The 18,814-nt window shown below is 36.5% G+C and overlaps 1 protein-coding gene across 1 annotated transcript in view; it reads left to right on the forward strand.

The window, feature by feature from the left end:
• The window catches only part of PXDN (peroxidasin), a 70,383-nt gene that overhangs the window by 42,535 nt on the left and 9,034 nt on the right, over positions 1 to 18,814 (forward strand). The window contains exons 15-19 of the mRNA XM_009275628.1: positions 1,608 to 1,716; positions 2,152 to 2,309; positions 7,350 to 8,853; positions 9,695 to 9,829; positions 12,185 to 12,393. Of these exons, the coding sequence (XP_009273903.1) occupies positions 1,608 to 1,716; positions 2,152 to 2,309; positions 7,350 to 8,853; positions 9,695 to 9,829; positions 12,185 to 12,393 (2,115 nt within the window). The remainder of the gene's footprint in view (positions 1 to 1,607; positions 1,717 to 2,151; positions 2,310 to 7,349; positions 8,854 to 9,694; positions 9,830 to 12,184; positions 12,394 to 18,814) is intronic.

An 18,814-nucleotide genomic window follows, 5' to 3' on the forward strand; every position in this document is an offset into this window, starting at 1 on the left:
GTGGTGTTGGGTCGACGGTTGGACTCGATGATCTTAGAGGTCTTTTCCAACCTCAGTGATTCTATGATTCTATGGCACACAAGCACTCTCTGAAACAACTAAAACGAGGGTAGCAAACCTGTAAATGATATTTCTCCTTAAAATAAGTAGCTTATCTGATAATGTTTCTGTATGGTTGCTATGAAAATGAAGCTGTCAAGCAAGGAGGACAGCTGGTAATTAGGACAGATCAGGGACTACTGCCGTTAGGCACTGTGGAAAAGGTCAGCTCATTTTGGATGCTGGGAGTATGTTGTCAGCAGCCCAAGGCAGATGGACTCAGGGTAGAGAAAGGGGCTTCAGCTACAGCTATAGAGTGCCAGGGACTATTTTATTTGACAGTATAGGTTGATTACCCAGGTCTAGACTCTGAAACTCGTATAGACGCAGCCTAAGCTGCCAGTTATGAAAGAATAATGAAATACTGCCTAGAAAAGGAAAAAAAAGTCATGAAAAGCTTGCAAACAACAGGTTTTATGTCAGCTGATTTTGTACATCTGCTGATTTTATTCCAGTGTATTTGCTTTGGACTTTTTTCCTTACTTTACCCTTCTTCCTGTGTGACTTCTCCAATCTAAACACACTCTGGAAATTGTTAGCTGTTGCCCCTGGATCTGGTAGTTCTTGGTTTAGACTGAAAGGAAGGTTATTAGCCCTAGATACAAACATCCAGCTGCAACTGAGTACTGTATAAAAAGGCAGATGAATGGGCCTATGCATTAGTGAGTTTCCAGTATTATGCAGAGTCGTTAAATAGCTTTTAAGCATGTGATTTTTAACGTAGTATTAAAAAGCTAGATAATTTAGAAGTAGAAAACAAAGTAATGATCAAAATAAATAAAATACTTATAGCCCTTTAAAATTTATATGTGTTGCTTACTAGACTAAGCTCAGGAGAGGAGCAATGTTAATTTACTGTAGCTATTTGGGAATATGTAAAATTCTGTGGGAATTTTTTTAATTTCATTTTTTTGTATTTTGTTTTTTGTGACATCTCTTTGAATTTATGTGATGCATGTGTTCTAAAAGGCAAACGAAGTCTGTCAGTATTTTCCACTTGTTGTAACACATTCCTGTAAACTCTTTAAATTCTTACATTGATTTCAGTACTAATTCAGTACTAATTGAAATAAAAGGGAATATTTGCATTGATTTCAGTGGACAGTTGATATCAACATCTGAAAGCTGATAATACACCACACCAGAAAAAAACCTTTAATAATCATTAATCTTTTCTTTGGTCATTTTTACTTGAAATTGTAGGACTAATTAATGGACAGTTAAGTGCTGTATGCATTTATCTTCACTTTATTTTGTTTTAGAATTATAAGCAAGCTGACTTTTAAACTTATATTAACTTCTGTTTTAAATGAATTTTGCTCTACCGTAATATGCTTTGACAGAATTCCAAAATGGTTAAGAATTTTATATTTGGACGAACTAATGCTTAAAGAACAGGGGTTTACTTTGTACAACTGAAATGATGTCGTGTCTAGACTCTGTTTTATAGAAGTATCTTTTTGTGTGTGGCCATTTTTGCAATAACATGTGAATTCCTCTTTCTGTAGTCCCTAATGTCAGCCGAAATGGAGATCCTTTTGTACAAACATCAATTGTGGAAGCAATTGCAACTGTTGACAGAGCAATAAATTCAACACGTACACATCTGTTTGACAGGTATTCCCTTCTTTTTTTTATATTGAGAAGTCAAAATTAATTTTATATATACTAGAAATAATGGAACATTTATTAAGCAAGAAGACATTTTATTATTTAAATGACGTTGTTAACATCTGGTTAGTTCTGGGAATACTATGTTTAACACGTAAGGATTCCTATTGTTTAAACACTCCTGTTGAGACCTCTATTCGCTGCAGCAGCTTTTCTGCTGCGATAATGTGTATTAAAAAGCTACTAAATGTTTAATTGTTACTAAATACTTAATGTTTTATTATTTTATTAAATTTGTTTGTTTGTTTGTTTGCCTTCCATTTTGAGATAAGTAACCAAGGTATGTGCTAATCATATTGCTGAACGTTTACGTGATTTATGTAGTATTGTTATTTTGTAACTCCTGTGTACACTTACTATTTTTTTCAAATTATCTATCAGTCGTCCTCGTTCTCCAAATGATTTGCTAGCCTTATTTCGATACCCAAGGGATCCATACACTGTTGAGCAAGCAAGAGCTGGGGAAATATTTGAAAGGACATTACAGCTTATTCAAGATCATGTACAAGATGGTCTAATGGTTGACCTGAATGGAACAAGTCAGTATTCTTCCCTTATTTTTCTGTGTTGAAATGTATTTGCCTTCTTAAGTCATTATACTTCAAAAGACATTTATTTTCTGAGTCTGGGTCCCAATTGCAGAACCATTACATTGAAATCAGTGGAGTATTTGACTTTGCAAAACTTTACCAAATATATGTGTTTGCCCAATTCAGTCCTTGGTTTGCACATTGCTGCGTTATGGTGTAACTCAGTTTGTTTGAGCTCTCTGAGTAGAGTGTTTTTATTTTTCCTCACGTTGACATATTAGGGAAAAATTCATGTTCATATTATTCTACTGGTCAAATTTGGTATAATGGAAGTGCATAATGTGTTCTGTTTGTTGATTCCCTGTGTGTTAATTCATTAGGACCATTGTCTCATAGCAGAACAGACTTTTCTGTTTTGTATTAAAAATAATCAGTATTTATTTTGTTCATGTTTCTTTAAGTAAAACCATTTACTGTCGGCGTGCCTTGGCAAGGAGGAAAGATGATATAACAAGAAGGATTTGTATACTTTGCAAACCAAGGTTTCTGCATGTACCACAATAGTATTCAAAGAATTATTTGCCACTCATTCTATAAGTGTGTATCAAACGAAGCTAATAGTTTCCTTTAACACTGATCTGATGTAATGAGAAATACAGTTTTTGCTGCTTTTTATAAATAGCAGAAAAATGCGAGGTTTACTATTTCTACCTTTTAGTTATTGAAGTCCAAGTTCAAATTCATGAAGTCCAGCTGGAGCATATACAACTAACGTGTGTAGATATGTGTGTGGATAGGCTTGAGACATAGGACTGAAGCATTTGGAAATAATGATAGAGTTTTAGGAGAGCTTTTGAGACTTGAGGCATAGCCAAAAGCTACACTGAAAATCTAGAGGAAATATTTTTACTTATTATATTCTTTTTGATGTTTATAATTGAGTATTTATTGTAACTTCCGAAAAATTTAACTCTGACCGTGAACTAGGCGAGTATTTATAAGACCAAAGACTGCAAGCTTTGTGGAGTACTGTAACATTTACTAGTAAAAGAAGTTTGTTACTCATTATCAGAGCTGAGTAAATAATTTGTGATGAATAGTTTACCACAAAAACTTATTCAAAATTCTTTGAAGGCTTGTTTTATAAGAGCAACCCGATTTAATTTGGTTCTCTGATGCCGTGGTTTAACCCCAGCCAGCAACTAAGCCCCACACAGCCGTTCACTCACTCCCCTGCCGGTGGGATAGGGCAGAGAATCGGAAGGGTAAAAGTGAGAAAACCCGTGGGTTGAGATAAAGACAGTTTAATAGGGAAAGCAAAATCCGTGCACGCAAGCAGAGCAAAACAAGGAATTCATTCACTCCTTGCCATCGGCAGGCAGGTGTTCAGCCATCTCCTGGAAAGCAGGGCTCCATCATGCGTAACGGTTACTTGGGAAGACAAATGCCATCACTCCGAACGTCCCCCCCTTCCTTCTTCCCCCAGCTTTATAACTCGCTGGTGGGGTGGTGTGAGAAGCAGAAAAGGCCTTGACTCTGTGTAAGCCCTGCTCAGCAGTAACGAAAACATCTCTATATTACCAACACTGTTTTGGTCACAAATCCAAAACATCACCCCATACTAGCTACAACGAAGAAAATTAACTCTATCCTAAGCAAAACCAGCACATCTGATTAGATGCATATTCAAACATACTGAATATAATACTAAGAATATATGAAATCTGATGTGTGAGAATTGCTTGACTACTTTTCACTAGGATTTGTAATAGTGAAATTCAATCACCTAAAGTTTACCAAAAATTGGCATTAAAGCATATACATACAAGTTAACGAACACAAAATCAGGCAACTTTCTGTGATACTGGAAGTTCTGTTCACGAGAGCTTGCTTTCTCAGCCCTACAAAATCCATGGAAACCTGGCCTTTAGGGAAACTTGAATAGTAAAATAAATCTGTTTTCATTTAAATAGCCTAATGCTCAGATTTTAATACTCATATTTGTCCTTATTTGGTTTTATTTCAAAATGCAGAGCCCAATGAAAGGTGTTATTTACCACTTTTACATTGGGAACGGTTGAGAAACTTGACAATTTCCCATTCAGAGACTTTTTTTATGTAAAATCTTGGAATATCCCAAGGAAAGACTATGGAGCCAAATTCTCTTCTGCAGTGCCAGACTGTATAACAAGGGTAATGGCCACAAATTGGAAGGTTCAGATTGGATGTTAAGAAACACTTTCTCACCAGGAGGCCAGTGCAGCACTGGAACAACTTATCTAGAAAGGCTGAGGAGACTCAGTCTTTGGAGGTTTTCAAGCCTGTTAGACAGGGATAGAGCTGAGCTGATCCAGTGCTGGAGACAGCCTTGCTTCAAGCAGGAGCTTGGTCTGGGTAAGAGGTTCCTTCTAATCAATATTTCTGTGACTCTATGAAACATCTTCCTTGCAGTTTGAAAAAAATATAGCTAATATTATGTGAATTGAGCTAGCCAGCTTCTAAGCACTGGAAACACTCAGCGCCCAGCCTTTTAGAAAGCAGAGCCAAAGTTAGTGCCTGCAATGCGAGGGGTAATTAAGGGTCTGAGACTGGCATTTATGGCAGCCTTCAGTCTGCTCAGAAAGCTATCGAATCTAATCCATAGATGAGACATTGCCTCCAACTTGAACTTCTAAACAAAGAGGCTGAACCTTTTATTTTAAATTGGTAATGAAGGTCATTCCACCCAAAACATTCATAGTCAAGTTTTGCTCACAACTTGATTTCAGAAATCTGGGTGGCAACCAGCATAACAACAGCAGACAGATGTTTATGTAAAGACTGCATGAATAATGATCATAAGGAAAGAACTCCATGATGAATGGAGATAATTTAAAAAGGCGTGTTATTATAAAGAAGATATGTTTTCTGGGTGTAGTTTTAGAATTAGACTGCCCTAGTAGCCAGCATATTATAATATGTTATCAATAATATCTTCAAAGAGTGTGTTTTGCTGCATTACCCAGTGGCACTTACTGATTTTGCACTGTGGTTTATTTTTCTTTTTCTTAGTCTGGAGTATTCCATAAAATAATTTATGTATGTCTACAAGAACAGGTTAGTTTTGCCTAATGTGAGCACTAGGTCTCTAATATCTTTGCTTTGACTTGTAAACCACTTGGAGTACACGTAGCCTGAGGCTGAGAAAACATAAATCCCCTGACTGAGCACAGGTCCTGTCCCAGCTGAGCAGCTATGAGCAATCCAGTCACTTCCAAGGCAAAGACAAAGAGGGTCTTTAGGTGGTTTGTTTGAAATTGCCCTGCATTGTAGAAATTGGCAGAGAACAGCAGTGTGTCTAGCACACACTTACGTGTTGAATGTGGATGAAGGTCGGTGTCTTTGCAGGCACTCTGGGACTGAGCTCAGGACTAAAAGGAACATTTCCCGACTCTGTGCAATTAGCCTGCACCGACCTCTTGCAAAACTGCTTTCAGTTCATATTCTTGACTGATTACCATCATGGTGGGAACCCTGTGAGCCTGTGGGAACACAATACCGCTGTACACTCACTCATTTCCTTTTTTCTTTCTGCCTTTATTCTGCTTGTTCGGTTTTACTCCTGACTGCCAGCTTTCCAGATTAAGAACCATGGTGGTGTATGATGGTTCCTAGTTAGCTAAAAGTGCGTCTGCACTGCCAAATATTCTACCTCTTGGGCTCTCTCCTGGATCCTGGAACCTCACTCATCCACACTGTATATCCATTAATCACTTAAGGTGTGCCTATGCTTTGGATCAGCACAGCCCATTTGAAGCGAATCTCCCTATTGTCCCCTTACTGTGCTTTGGTGTGAGTTGTGGTATGGTCTTGAACAGTGTGGATGCTTTTCAAATTAAGTGAAAAATGTGGTCCAGGGCCACATTCAGTCTAGGAGAACCAAGTAGAGCTTTTCTGAAGGAAACCTGCTCCTATTGCAGAATGGATACAGTAGGGATGTCTTTCTCAGCGTCAAAAATTTCACTCTACAGACAGATTTTTATTGGTCTACACAAGTTGATAATATATAGCCCAAATTAATGACTTTTTTTCCTGAAATGAAGCCCAAAAGTTTCTAAGAGAAAAATCACTTTTAGAATGACTCCTAATAGGTAGCATGGACAAGGCGCAGCCTGACTGTTCTGCTATTTGCAGTCACCCAGCACTGTACTAGGAGGGCTTATGGTCTTCAATCCTTCCACATGCCGTCGTACCACAGCAGAGATCATGCAATACATAGCCTTAGTTTGAAGTTATAAAAACATAATTCTAATGAATTACAGTATATATTTTGTATATATTATTTTTCTATGAACTGAGAAAAAAAGCAGGAAAGTGATAAGTATGTTGTAGTCCCAGAGGTGAATGGTGTGGATTGCAGAGGAAACCTGTGCCAAGTGTTACGCAAACACCGGTTTTCTTTAGAAACTAGTCCTGGGTAATGTGAATGTGAGTTACTCCACACCACTTGTCCTAGAGATCACTCTTCTGTTTAGCTATATTGCCTGTGGTTATTTTCTTTTGTGGTTTTTGTTGAATTTTTTTTCTTAAAATTCTGCAACTTTCGCTGTAATAAAGCAAAACAAAATAGTAATGTTCAGTGAATTATCAAGTCTCAAAAGATAAAGTCTTGAAATCCATGTAAATGTTACTGACAGTTTTTAAAGTGCTTTCTCTAACATGAGGAAAATTTCCCATTTGTCTTAATATGAGGCTTTTATTTCTGAAAATATCTCTGCTTTCTTAAGTGACCAAAGAAGTAATGAGCTCCTTTTGTGAACGTTTTGTAAAAGTTGAACTTGAATTGGCATTTTACAAAGTTCCCTCCTGACCTAATAGTGGTTGTTGCTCAAATGACCTAGTGCTCTAATATACATATGTGATTATTATTGTTCCTTTTAAACAATTGGGATATTTAATCTGGTGGGAAATGCAATATAATAAAATAACATTTCAGATAAATTCGTGATGTGTGGGGACCGTGAGTCTAGAAAGTCTTTGATTTTCTCTCTGTCTCTCTTCTGGTTTCAGGTTATCACTATAATGACCTTGTATCCCCACAGTACTTGAATCTGATAGCTAATCTCTCAGGCTGTACAGCCCATCGACGAGTCAACAACTGCTCAGATATGTGCTTCCACCAGAAGTACAGGACACACGATGGAACATGCAACAACCTTCAGCATCCCATGTGGGGCGCTTCTCTGACGGCCTTTGAACGTCTGTTAAAGTCAGTCTACGAAAATGGGTTTAATTTGCCTCGGGGAATTGAACCCAAGAGGCTCTCTAATGGCTACGCACTCCCAATGCCTCGCTTGGTTTCAACTACTCTGATCGGCACGGAAACAATAACTCCTGATGACCAGTACACTCACATGCTCATGCAGTGGGGTCAGTTTCTTGACCACGACCTTGACCTCACTGTGGCTGCCCTAAGTGAGGCCAGGTTTTCGGATGGTCAGCATTGCAGTTCAGTTTGTACAAATGATCCTCCATGCTTTTCGATCATGATACCACCAAACGATCCCAGAGTTCGAAACGGTGCACGCTGCATGTTTTTCGTACGCTCCAGTCCGGTTTGTGGAAGCGGCATGACATCTCTCCTGATGAATTCTGTGTACCCACGAGAACAGATCAACCAGCTGACGTCATACATTGATGCGTCCAATGTGTATGGCAGTTCGGACCATGAAGCACTAGAAATCAGAGACTTGGCAAGTCAAAGGGGTCTTCTGAGACAGGGCATCGTACAGAGATCTGGCAAGCCCCTTCTTCCATTTGCTACTGGCCCACCAACAGAATGTATGAAAGATGAAAATGAGAGCCCAATTCCCTGCTTTTTAGCTGGTGATCAGCGTTCTAACGAACAGCTGGGTCTTACCAGCATCCACACGTTGTGGTTTAGAGAACACAACAGAATTGCCACAGAGCTACTGAAACTCAATCCACACTGGGATGGTGACACAATATATCACGAAACACGCAAAATTGTTGGTGCAGAAATGCAACACATAACATTTAGCCACTGGCTACCTAAGATCTTTGGAGAGGTAGGCATGAAGATGCTTGGCGAATATAAGGGTTATGATCCCAGTGTTAATTCTGGCATAACTAATGAGTTTGCAACTGCCGCTTTTAGGTTTGGTCACACACTCATTAATCCTTTTCTGTATCGACTGGATGAAAATTTTGAACCTATTCCACAAGGCCATCTACCTCTTCATAAGGCATTCTTCTCTCCATTTCGGATTGTAAATGAAGGAGGCATTGATCCACTTCTAAGGGGATTGTTTGGTGTTGCTGGTAAGATGCGTGTCCCATCACAATTACTCAATACAGAATTAACAGAAAGACTCTTCTCCATGGCACGTACTGTGGCTTTAGATCTGGCAGCTATGAATATTCAGAGAGGCAGAGATCATGGAATTCCTCCCTACCATGATTTTAGAGTTTACTGTAATCTTTCTTCAGCTCAGACTTTTGAAGATCTGAAAAATGAAATTAAGAATCCTGAAATCAGGGAGAAACTTAGCAGGTGAGCCTGAGGTGAAGAAAAACAATCAATTATCTAAATGTGCATGCAAAATGAGTAGCTAAGTGTCTTATCTAGAAGAAAATATTTGTTAAGAAAGGGGTAAGGGGATTTTTTAAGAAACTTCCATCTGTACCAGGAAATAGATGTGGAAAGTTCCCACATGCAGATAATTTCTCCACTTCTACATCTCTGTGAACAATAAGAAGTTAATATATACTGTATGTGTTCATTAAAGTATTAATTTGAAATGTCTGGTTTTATAAATGCTGTCAAATATGAATGTTATTTCAACGTAAGGTCATCTTTAATGCCAGTCTCATGCAAGTATTTACATGTTCAGTTCCATCCATTCCGTACACTAAAACAAATGGGAATATCGTTCACTGTATTTTCATGTGGACATCCTTCACAACCAGCAATCTGTTCTTCTTTAGAGCATCAGTGTTTGAAAGGAAGTCTTCAGCTACCTGCCACCCCTAGCTTATCTGCACAAAATCAGACAGAGAATTAATCTCAGCTACAGTAAAAGAAAAAATGTACAGAGGGGCAGGAAAGAGAAGCTATTGAAAAAGAAACGGTTCTAAGAAATCAGAAGAAAGCTACTAGGAGAAAGGAAATTGTGGGATAGACTTGCAGACCCCTGTGATGTTACTCACATATACAACCTACATTGTGGGGTTTCTTGCATATACACCACAGGTTGTTCACAAAAGATGTTGCACTATCACTGTCATTTTTACTGTGAGTTGTTCATATCTCTTGCCCTTAGTTTTACCACATACTGGTTATTTTGTAAATGTAAAATATTTGATATTAAATATTTGTGGTTTTCTATTTATAGGTTGTATGGTTCCCCATTGAACATAGACCTATTTCCTGCTCTAATGGTAGAAGACCTAGTTCCGGGGAGCCGACTGGGGCCAACTTTGATGTGTCTGTTAAGCACACAGTTTAGGCGTATTCGGGATGGAGACAGGTAAATTGAAATACCATGGAAACCAAAAGTAATTTAAATTGAGGATGCTTAATAGCAGTTGCAATGTCTTGTTTCTAAATCAAACTGCATTTTATTTTAATTTATGATTTTAATATATAATTGAAAAGATGAAGAATACAGGTTTCTAACATTGTTAGAAGCTATGATTAATTTATTTTTTAAATCTGTTACTTTTTATGGTGAATATGTCATACTGACCTCCAAAAAGCACCACAGCCAACACATGCTGAGTTTCCTTTTACCAGTTATTCAAGTCACTTACCTTTCTGAAAAGTGGATGTTACTCATCTTCTTTCATTGGTATTTAATTATTTTATTGGCAAAGGAATTGTGGTGGTTGAGACACTTTCACCATCTCCGTTTCTTAAGCATGGGTTGGAAAGTATTACTCTGTGTATATAACCCCCGTACATATTTCAATACAAGCAGTCTGTGCACCTTAAGAGTGTTAAAAGCAGACAGGTGATCCCAAAGAACACAATTTGATAATTGTTCTTAAATTACTTTACATGCACATTATGAGCAATTTCTCATTTTCAGTTTCTACAGTACCTGAAATAAGAAAATAGTCATTGCTATTGTTACAGCAGCCAGATGTCCTTTGCATACTTTCAGCACACTCGTTTGGAATCTGAAAATCAACATTTCCCTCATTTTAACATAATTTGTGACCTAGAATCTTGTATTTTGCATGGCATGAGGGTAGAAAGACTTACGCTGATTAGTCCCATCCTAGTGAAAGGGAAACAGAGGAAGAATTAGGAAATTAGATTTGATTCACTTTATCTAATGTTATTTGCTTTATGTAATTATAAAATTGCTACTTAAGATAGTATAAAGGCTTTTTCATTTCTGTAGTCAATAACACAAGCCTTTTTGTATGCTTTTCTTACAAATAACTTTCTTACATAAAATCTGTTTAAAAATTAAGCTGTGAAACATAAAACTCTCATGCCTGGAGGCAGAGGGAGTAAAAGGAGAAATATACGCAGTATGAGCTCCAGATTGCTGGTGACAAGTACCTATTTGTGTCACAACAGGATAATGATACTGCTTTTTTGTGTGTGTCTGTTTGCATTTTTCCAGCAAAAGCTTGCTTTTTTTCTTTTTTTTTTTTTTTCTGAAACAACATTTAGAAACTATAGGAAAACATTGAATATTTAGGAAATGGGATTCTGCTGTCCAAAGAATACAAATGTTTTGAAGCAGCATGCCAGCAAATAGTAAAATGTTATTAGACATAATGAAAGCAACTCTCACTTCTTTGAAAAGCCTTTACAATGGGCAGAGGATCAAAGCTGCCAGCACCATGCAAAACAAATGTGCCTGTGCAGGGAAAAGGAGTGATGTTTGAAGGGAGCCTATACTTCATGTCAAGATGGAAATTTCAGAATCTGTTTTTCTGATCCCAGTACTTGGAAATTCATTGGCCACTGTCTAATGCCTTATGAAAATGATACAATAAGTAGGTAAAATGCGATTTGTTGACCATTCTTCTAAGTTTAGTATAAAATTGTTATTGATTTTTCATAAAGTTTAAAGAGCCTCCTACTTATTTTTGGTTGACATAGATGGAAAAAAGTATCAATATAGAATTATAACTTTACAGTTTTGTGAGATGCAAATGATATCACAGCGAGCAATTCTTATATGTTAGAATAATGTAAAATGTTTTCAAACCCTGGACAGTGTCTTAAAATGTTTTCTTTTACAAGGGCTGGCTTGCTTTTCATAGTAATGTATTATTTATATTTTCTATTGATAACATTTCTTCCTTCAATGTAATGAATTAACTGAGCATATATTAATAAGTCCCTGAATTAGTAGTCATTAAAATAGTTTTACAGATAAAAAATTCCTTAGTAAATTAAACAATCATCTCACTTATCTTGATAATAACCTAGGTATAGATTAACATTCTTCTAATCTCAGCAATTCTATCAAAGTTTTTTCATACCCATAGGAAAGTTGCGTGGAGAAAGAAATCTATGGTAAATTAAGCCTCTACTTTAAAAGAACCCTGAACTTGGTAGTCTAGTGCCATTTTAGATGTCCAAAGACACCCAAGACATCAAAATGGGACTAGAAGAGAAGTCAAAGGATTTGTTGAATACTTGGGCCCTTTCAGAGTGTCAGCATGACACCAAGTAGGACTGAAGTGACACTAAGCGCTTACATTTTGGCATCTGGATCACTCCCTCAGATACAACGTAAAGCTGAGAACAGGATTTATGGAATAATTAATTTCATTCTGAATACAGTATTGCAATATCTCTGGCAAACTGCGTGTTTTGTTTTTTCACTAGCAAACTTGTCTTTTCTGTGAGATTACAGGTTATGGTATGAGAACCCGGGTGTGTTCATGCCTGCTCAGCTCACTCAGATCAAGCAGACATCTCTTGCCAGAGTTTTATGTGACAATGGTGACAACATAACCAGGGTACAACATGATGTCTTTAAGGTGGCTGAATTCCCACATGGATATAGTAGCTGTGAAGATATTCCTAAACTGGACCTCCGGATGTGGCAAGATTGCTGTGAAGGTCTGTATACAGGTGGATTTGGGTGTATTAACGTGCACTTTGTTTAGTGTCTGTTCATTTTATTTTAAGAAGATATTTGATTGTTGTTCAGTTTTTGTTAAGATGTTACAAACTCAAATCTGGAGCACAACCCTTGTTAAGTAAGCAATCATTCCATATTTTATATTAAATAGACACATTCTAAAGATAGCATAGATTTGAGTATTGCATGGTGTAGGTAACTGTTTTCCAGTTTTCTTCCTTTTGTGGATAAATATTCTTGTTCATTGCCATCTCCTTCAAAAGTTAGGACAGTGGGGTGATTTGTTTTTCTTCAGAAATAAACTTTTTTTCTCCAGAAACAGGGTTTACTTAGCTGCATGAAGCAGAGGACGCTGAGAATCCCATGTTGTTTGGTAGCATGTATGTTGGCTTCTATCTCACATACAGATTTTCTGAATGGCCTGTCTTTAGCCATCATCACATCAGACTTCACTGCATCTGTAACATAGTTAGAAGATCCCTTCCCAAGAGAATCTTCTGGATCACACAGATTTGCAGAATGATTTGCAGTAGCATCGACAACAAAATACTTCAGAGGGCGATGACCTCTCTTTATTGAGATCTCCTTGACAATGTTATTAGCATTTTCTTTTGACAAAACTCGAATTACATGCCCTGGCTGAAAGTAGATAGAGAGTTACTATTCAAAGATTTAGCTTTTAAACTGACTATTGTATTGTCTTGTCCAGTAAACAACTCTTTAAATAATAAATCACTGTCTAAGAAAATTCTTCCTTGGAAGGCTTGGTTCAAAATGTCAGTTATCTGTGTGAGACTAGGAGAAAGAAATACTTTCAATGAAATCGTACAATTTCCCCCAGATATCATTTCAATCAGGTCTTACTCTAATTTTTATCAGGGGTTTTTTTTTTAGGTTATTCAGATTTTTTGAACAACGTTTACCAGGTTTGCCATTCCCAAATAGATGATAATAGCATATAAAACTCTAGATATGGTTGACGCATTGTAATTATAATGCAAAGTCTTCCAGAATCTACTCAGAATAACTCTGACATATGCCAGAAGCATTGAGAGAATATCAATTATCACTCTTTAAATGCTTTACCATAAGCAAATAAATCATATTCTACCAGTTCAGGTTAAGTTCACTTTGCCATGGTTCATGAAGCTTGGCAGACAGTTTCACAAATACATTAATTATATCGATTTGGAAAAATTGTAAAGCTGTTCTGAGAAATTATGTGTTGATTCTCTAAATGTTATGTTATCACTGAGCCTTCTAGAGCAGATGTTATCTTTGGAAAATCTTTAGAGTATTCAGCCGTTCAACAGCCTAGCTTGTATTTTCATTCAAGAATGTTACTACCAGAGAGTACTACTGGATGCAGTACAGTTAGGCAACTGCCAAGCAAAAGAAAGGGTAAACAACTAATGTTCTTTAAAAAATTGCCTATCTGTATCCCTTTCTTCTGAACTCTTTTGAAGTCTTTGCAGAGGTTAATGAAGAAAAAACAAAGTATGCATGGCTTGAACTGCTCTCTTGTGTGGATGAATGGGTGTGACATTTTCTGTGGGAATCCAGGTTTAAGCAATTAATTTAAAAAAGTTCTTTCATTCTGTGGCACTAGGGACTCACCACTACTCTGAGGTGGCGGGCACACACAGCATACATTCAGGAACAGCATTTACTTTAAGTTAAATACATTCTGGTTTTTTGTTTCTTTGAATTTGTTATTGTTTATTATTTAAAAGAAAAAAATTAAGTGATTTTCCACATTTAAAATACTTATGATGATTTTATTATTAAAATCATCATAAGTTAAAATTTAGAATACAGAATACTGTTTATTACACTTCATGTATGTTTAATAAGTGACCCATATGTTCAGCTGTTTCAGCTTGGTAAAAAAACCACATCTGTTTTTGTTATCCTTCCTGTTTTGTTCAAGTCAAAATACTTTTCCATATGAAGAATAGAAAAACTTCTTAGTTACAAAAAGCTGCTACTTAGATTTCTTGAGTAAAGCTAGTATTTGTTTCTTATAAAGCAGAGCATTATTCCTTTTTATAATAACAATACCAGATTACCTTTAGATTTCAGTTAACGAATCATACAACAGAATTACTAGTTTATGGTGGGAAAAAGAAGGGGTTCCACTGAGGTACACAAGTTTTTCTTCTGGTTTCCTTCACTTTTTACATTTCTTTGTCTTGTCAGAGATGGTGAGGAATTACTGCAGATTTACTGCAGCTCTCTGTTTGAGCAAAGAGCATCCAAGCTTCAGATTTTCCAAACAAGAAACTTTTGGTGCTTTTTTCAGGCTTTCTAGTGCAAAAAAACACTTTTTGTTTTTTAAGAACTCATTGTGTGCTCCATGATTACTCTTATTGACTTTGTAACTCAGTTCTGAACCCAAAATACAGAAATGATAAACTTCTCTTCCCTCGAATATAAGCGTACTGTTATGGTTATGCCAAATATTTTTGTGAGATTAATTATGTAAAAAAAAAGACTAGAAATTAGGTGCAAAGACATATTGGCTCAAATGGAAACATGGTTTTACTCCAAATATGTAAATTTGAAGTGTTTTCCATTGTGAGTCTTTAAAAGTTTCACACTTTTTTTTTTTTTTTGTAAATTGAAATGAAAAATTTCTTTAGCCTTTTGTTTTATGTGAAACAATGACCCAGGAGGAGGTGATTTAGACAAGATGCAAGTCATCCTGATAAGCATAAATTGATTTAAGAAGGTGATTTTTCTTAACTGATTCTCAGTTAGCAACCAACATTATCTCCTGTTTCAGATATTGTTCTTTTTTGTTCAGTTCAGGAAAACAGCCTTATACAAATTATGATTAAACATGCTTAAATCCCACTGAATTTTATTAGAAAAGTTGACACATTCTTAATCCGAGTGCATTTATACATGGTCTTCCAGCAGGTAGACCTATATTTATGAATTCCTGCGTTTTAAGACCAGACCAACAATTATGTCATCTGTTGCTTCTGTACTGACCTCTTTGATTTAAGCATTGCTTCTAGAAAGCCATCAACTATTTGTTTTAACGATTGTGCTTTATTCCAAGTTAAAAATTGTCTGGCGTTTACTTCTAGTATTATATCTTATTATGCGCTTCTCATTATGCCCTTTCATCTTCAATGAAAATACTAAGCAACACTGGACTAAGCACTAAATGCTGTGGAAGACTAACATTTTAAAATGTTAACAGCAGTCTCAGTGTGAGACTGCAAAATCTTTTGTGACAATGGAAATTGTATACCAAGAACTCTTCAAAATACCAAAATGATGCAATTTATGCCTGAACATGAACAAGATCTTTACACAGATCTTGTGGTTTGCTTCTGTCATGTCATATTTATTTTTGCTTTCTACATTCAAGTGTATCTTTTACATTTAAATTTACATCTAAAGACAGTGTCTATTAGCTTAATAACAATTCAGACTGTGCCAGGCTACTAAAATAAAGTTCCATGGTCTGTAATTTTAAGGATTACATCCTTTTTTCTTTGAATAGAAGTACATTTAATATAGTCCAGCATTTCTGTATGATTACAGATATTCTTGAGAGAATCAGTATTTTTATTTATATTTCATCCAAACCAAGAATATTTTATCTTTTTCAGGTGTCCATGATCAGTAAAATACAGTTCTAATTCATAAACTTAAAATAAGGAGACTTAATCTATGACATTGCTTTGTCTTTGCTAGCAGGGGTCTCATGCCAGTAGCTGCCATCCCTAAGGAAAAGCGACAGGGAAGCAGTAGGCTGTCATTCATTGTCTTTAAACCCAAACTCCTGAATGAGTCCCCAGGTCTAAGATCCCAGCCTGTCAAAGTCCCGCTGCAGGCAGTAGAGAAAGAGATGCCTCTAGAGGACAATTCAGGCTGCAATCTCTTCCTGTGTCAATGTCCTTTGACTGTAAAGGAAACGGGTAGGAAAGTGTCCTAATGGAGATGTCTCGGTGATTTGTGCAAAACTAGGCAGTAAGAGCCTTTTCTTCTTCTCTATGGACTGTTACTGCCTTTCTAAGACACTGATACCTTCACAGTCTAATGGGCAGGTCAGTTCTTAGTGTCCTTACTTTTCAAATTTCCAAATTTCCGTGGCTTTTCAGTCTGAATTTTTTTTCCTCATTGATCTTTGATACTTATATTCCAAAAGATGCATGGTTTTCATCTGCAAAACTTTCTAACTAGTCCTGTTTAATTTTTCTGCTGGGGAGATCGGATTTGCTTTGGTTTAGTGTCAAGAATCTAATGGTTCTCCTTTATCTTCCTGCAGGCCATCCAAACCCTATTCAGATCACGCAGACATATGTTTTTAGATGTCTTTAGGCTATCGTTAGCCATATATTAACAATTTATATAGTCACGTTCTGTAAATTATCTGGATATTTGCTTTCCCAGTGATGTCTGGGCCTTCTAGTTTTGGTAGCATCAGTCTGTGAGCTTCGAGGTCAAGTACAGAGAACGTCTTTATTATTAGAATTCCCGAGTATGTCAGCTGAGAGATGACAGTCTGGGTTGTCACTTTATCTTCTACCTTCTATGCTGTTACTTTTGTCCAAATGTTTATATAATGCTTATGCAAAATGCATCTGTTCCAATCTGAGCAGATTACTGTTGGATTTTAGACCAACATATTACATTTTTTCTGCTATTTAATTTATCATTTGTTAGGAAGTCTTATTCAACAGAAGAAATGAAGAGGTGCAGCGTAATGTGAAGGGATGTGACCTATTTAGCAATAACAAAATCAGCTATTTTGAGTTAGGACTTCATTTGGAGTGAAAAGTCTTTTTCATATGTTGTGTAATTTTTAAGTAGCTGCTTTGTCAAAACATCTACTCAAAAAAAATCTTTTGACACTTCAGACATTTTCAGTGTTTCTCCTCGCTTTTACTGCTCCCACTGGCGCAACTAGGAGTTCTAGACACGTACAAATGCTTACAGTAACAGCAACTAAATTCACTACATTAAACCTCAGAAAACTGAAGTATGATCAAATAGAAGCAATAGTTACATTATATGTGCTTTTCTTCACATTCCCTTAGTCTCTCAAGTTGTTTTAGTTTAATCTACTGTTAGATTAATTCTCCTTGACCCAGATTTTGAGAGGTGATTGACTGGGAATTAAGAGTGCTCAATACTTCTAAATGTCAGGTTTTTTCCTATCCAATTTACATTATAGGTGCATTTTTAAAACTTTGTGGGAAATAGGGGATTTTCTGAAAATCTGAACGTGGCTTCAATATACAAATGGATTATCTTGACACTTGCAGTGTGACAATACCTAGCTTCTGGAAGAAAATGTTGTCCATAGAGGGAAAAAAGAGTTATTAGGTTGCTCTTAAACATTCAGCTTTTGTGCAGAAAATGAGTTGGACTGGGTATACCTAATTTGGGGGAAATTTTAAGTAGGCTGAAAAAAGCAGAAGTTTAGGCTCATTTTTCTCATTTACCACAACTACTAAGGTATTCTTCATTTAAAAGTAGATATAAACTTCTTGGTTTAGGCTTTCTGAAAGCTAGAGTAGAGCAGTCTGTCCTACACCTCTCAGCAGTGATAATCCTCTTCCTTGTACCTGAAACTGAAACCAAGAACAAGAGTTGTTCGTTTGGCAAGCTGGGATATTTAAGTCTTTAAAAACTACAGAAATGTCAGGTCTGTGTACTTGAAGCTGCCACTGAGCATACGGTTTTCATATTTACCAGTCTAAGGTGATAAAACCTTCCCAGGATTTCAGACCTTTGTTTCTAAAAACCAGCCTAGGAATAAAAAAACAATGGGCCATTGTGTTATTGTACCAAAAAAAAAAAAATCTATATTATGTAAGATGACCTTAGCAGTTATTAAACAAAGGAGGACAGCAGAAACCTTCCAGAAATTGCTTCCAAGAGAAAATAAAATTTCTATGACACTCAGGAAAACTTTAAGCAACAGATTGCTTTAAGAAAAATCCTCTGACCAAAACTAGTCCTTTCTCCAGTGGCCCTCCAGAGTGTGATCCCTTTTCTCACCATACTAAATATAGAAGCGTCAAAGGGTGATCAAAAATGCCTTCATGCGAAGCATCTTACAGACACAGCAGTCTGTTCCCATCTGAAAGAGCTTAGTTTCTGAGTGGGCAGCAAGAAGATTGTGTGAGAAACAGCAGAACACACAAGAAGAATGAGCAATATGTTGGCAGTAAATATCATCTAGTTCTTTGGTGGTGCTGTTATTATAGGAGGAAGGTAACAAATTTACTCATGAATGGGACAAACTGCAAGGGAAGAAAAGGGAAGGAGAATTGTGTGGATAAATTGTGTTCAAGAATGTTCTGTAGGTATTGTTTTTGAACTGAAAATCAATCGGTACTTCTTTTTTGTCAGTCTTTTTTTTTCTATCTTAAT

The sequence above is a fragment of the Aptenodytes forsteri genome, unplaced genomic scaffold (genome assembly GCF_000699145.1).
Source record: "Aptenodytes forsteri isolate BGI_AS27 unplaced genomic scaffold, ASM69914v1 Scaffold94, whole genome shotgun sequence".
Lineage (NCBI taxonomy): Eukaryota > Metazoa > Chordata > Aves > Sphenisciformes > Spheniscidae > Aptenodytes > Aptenodytes forsteri.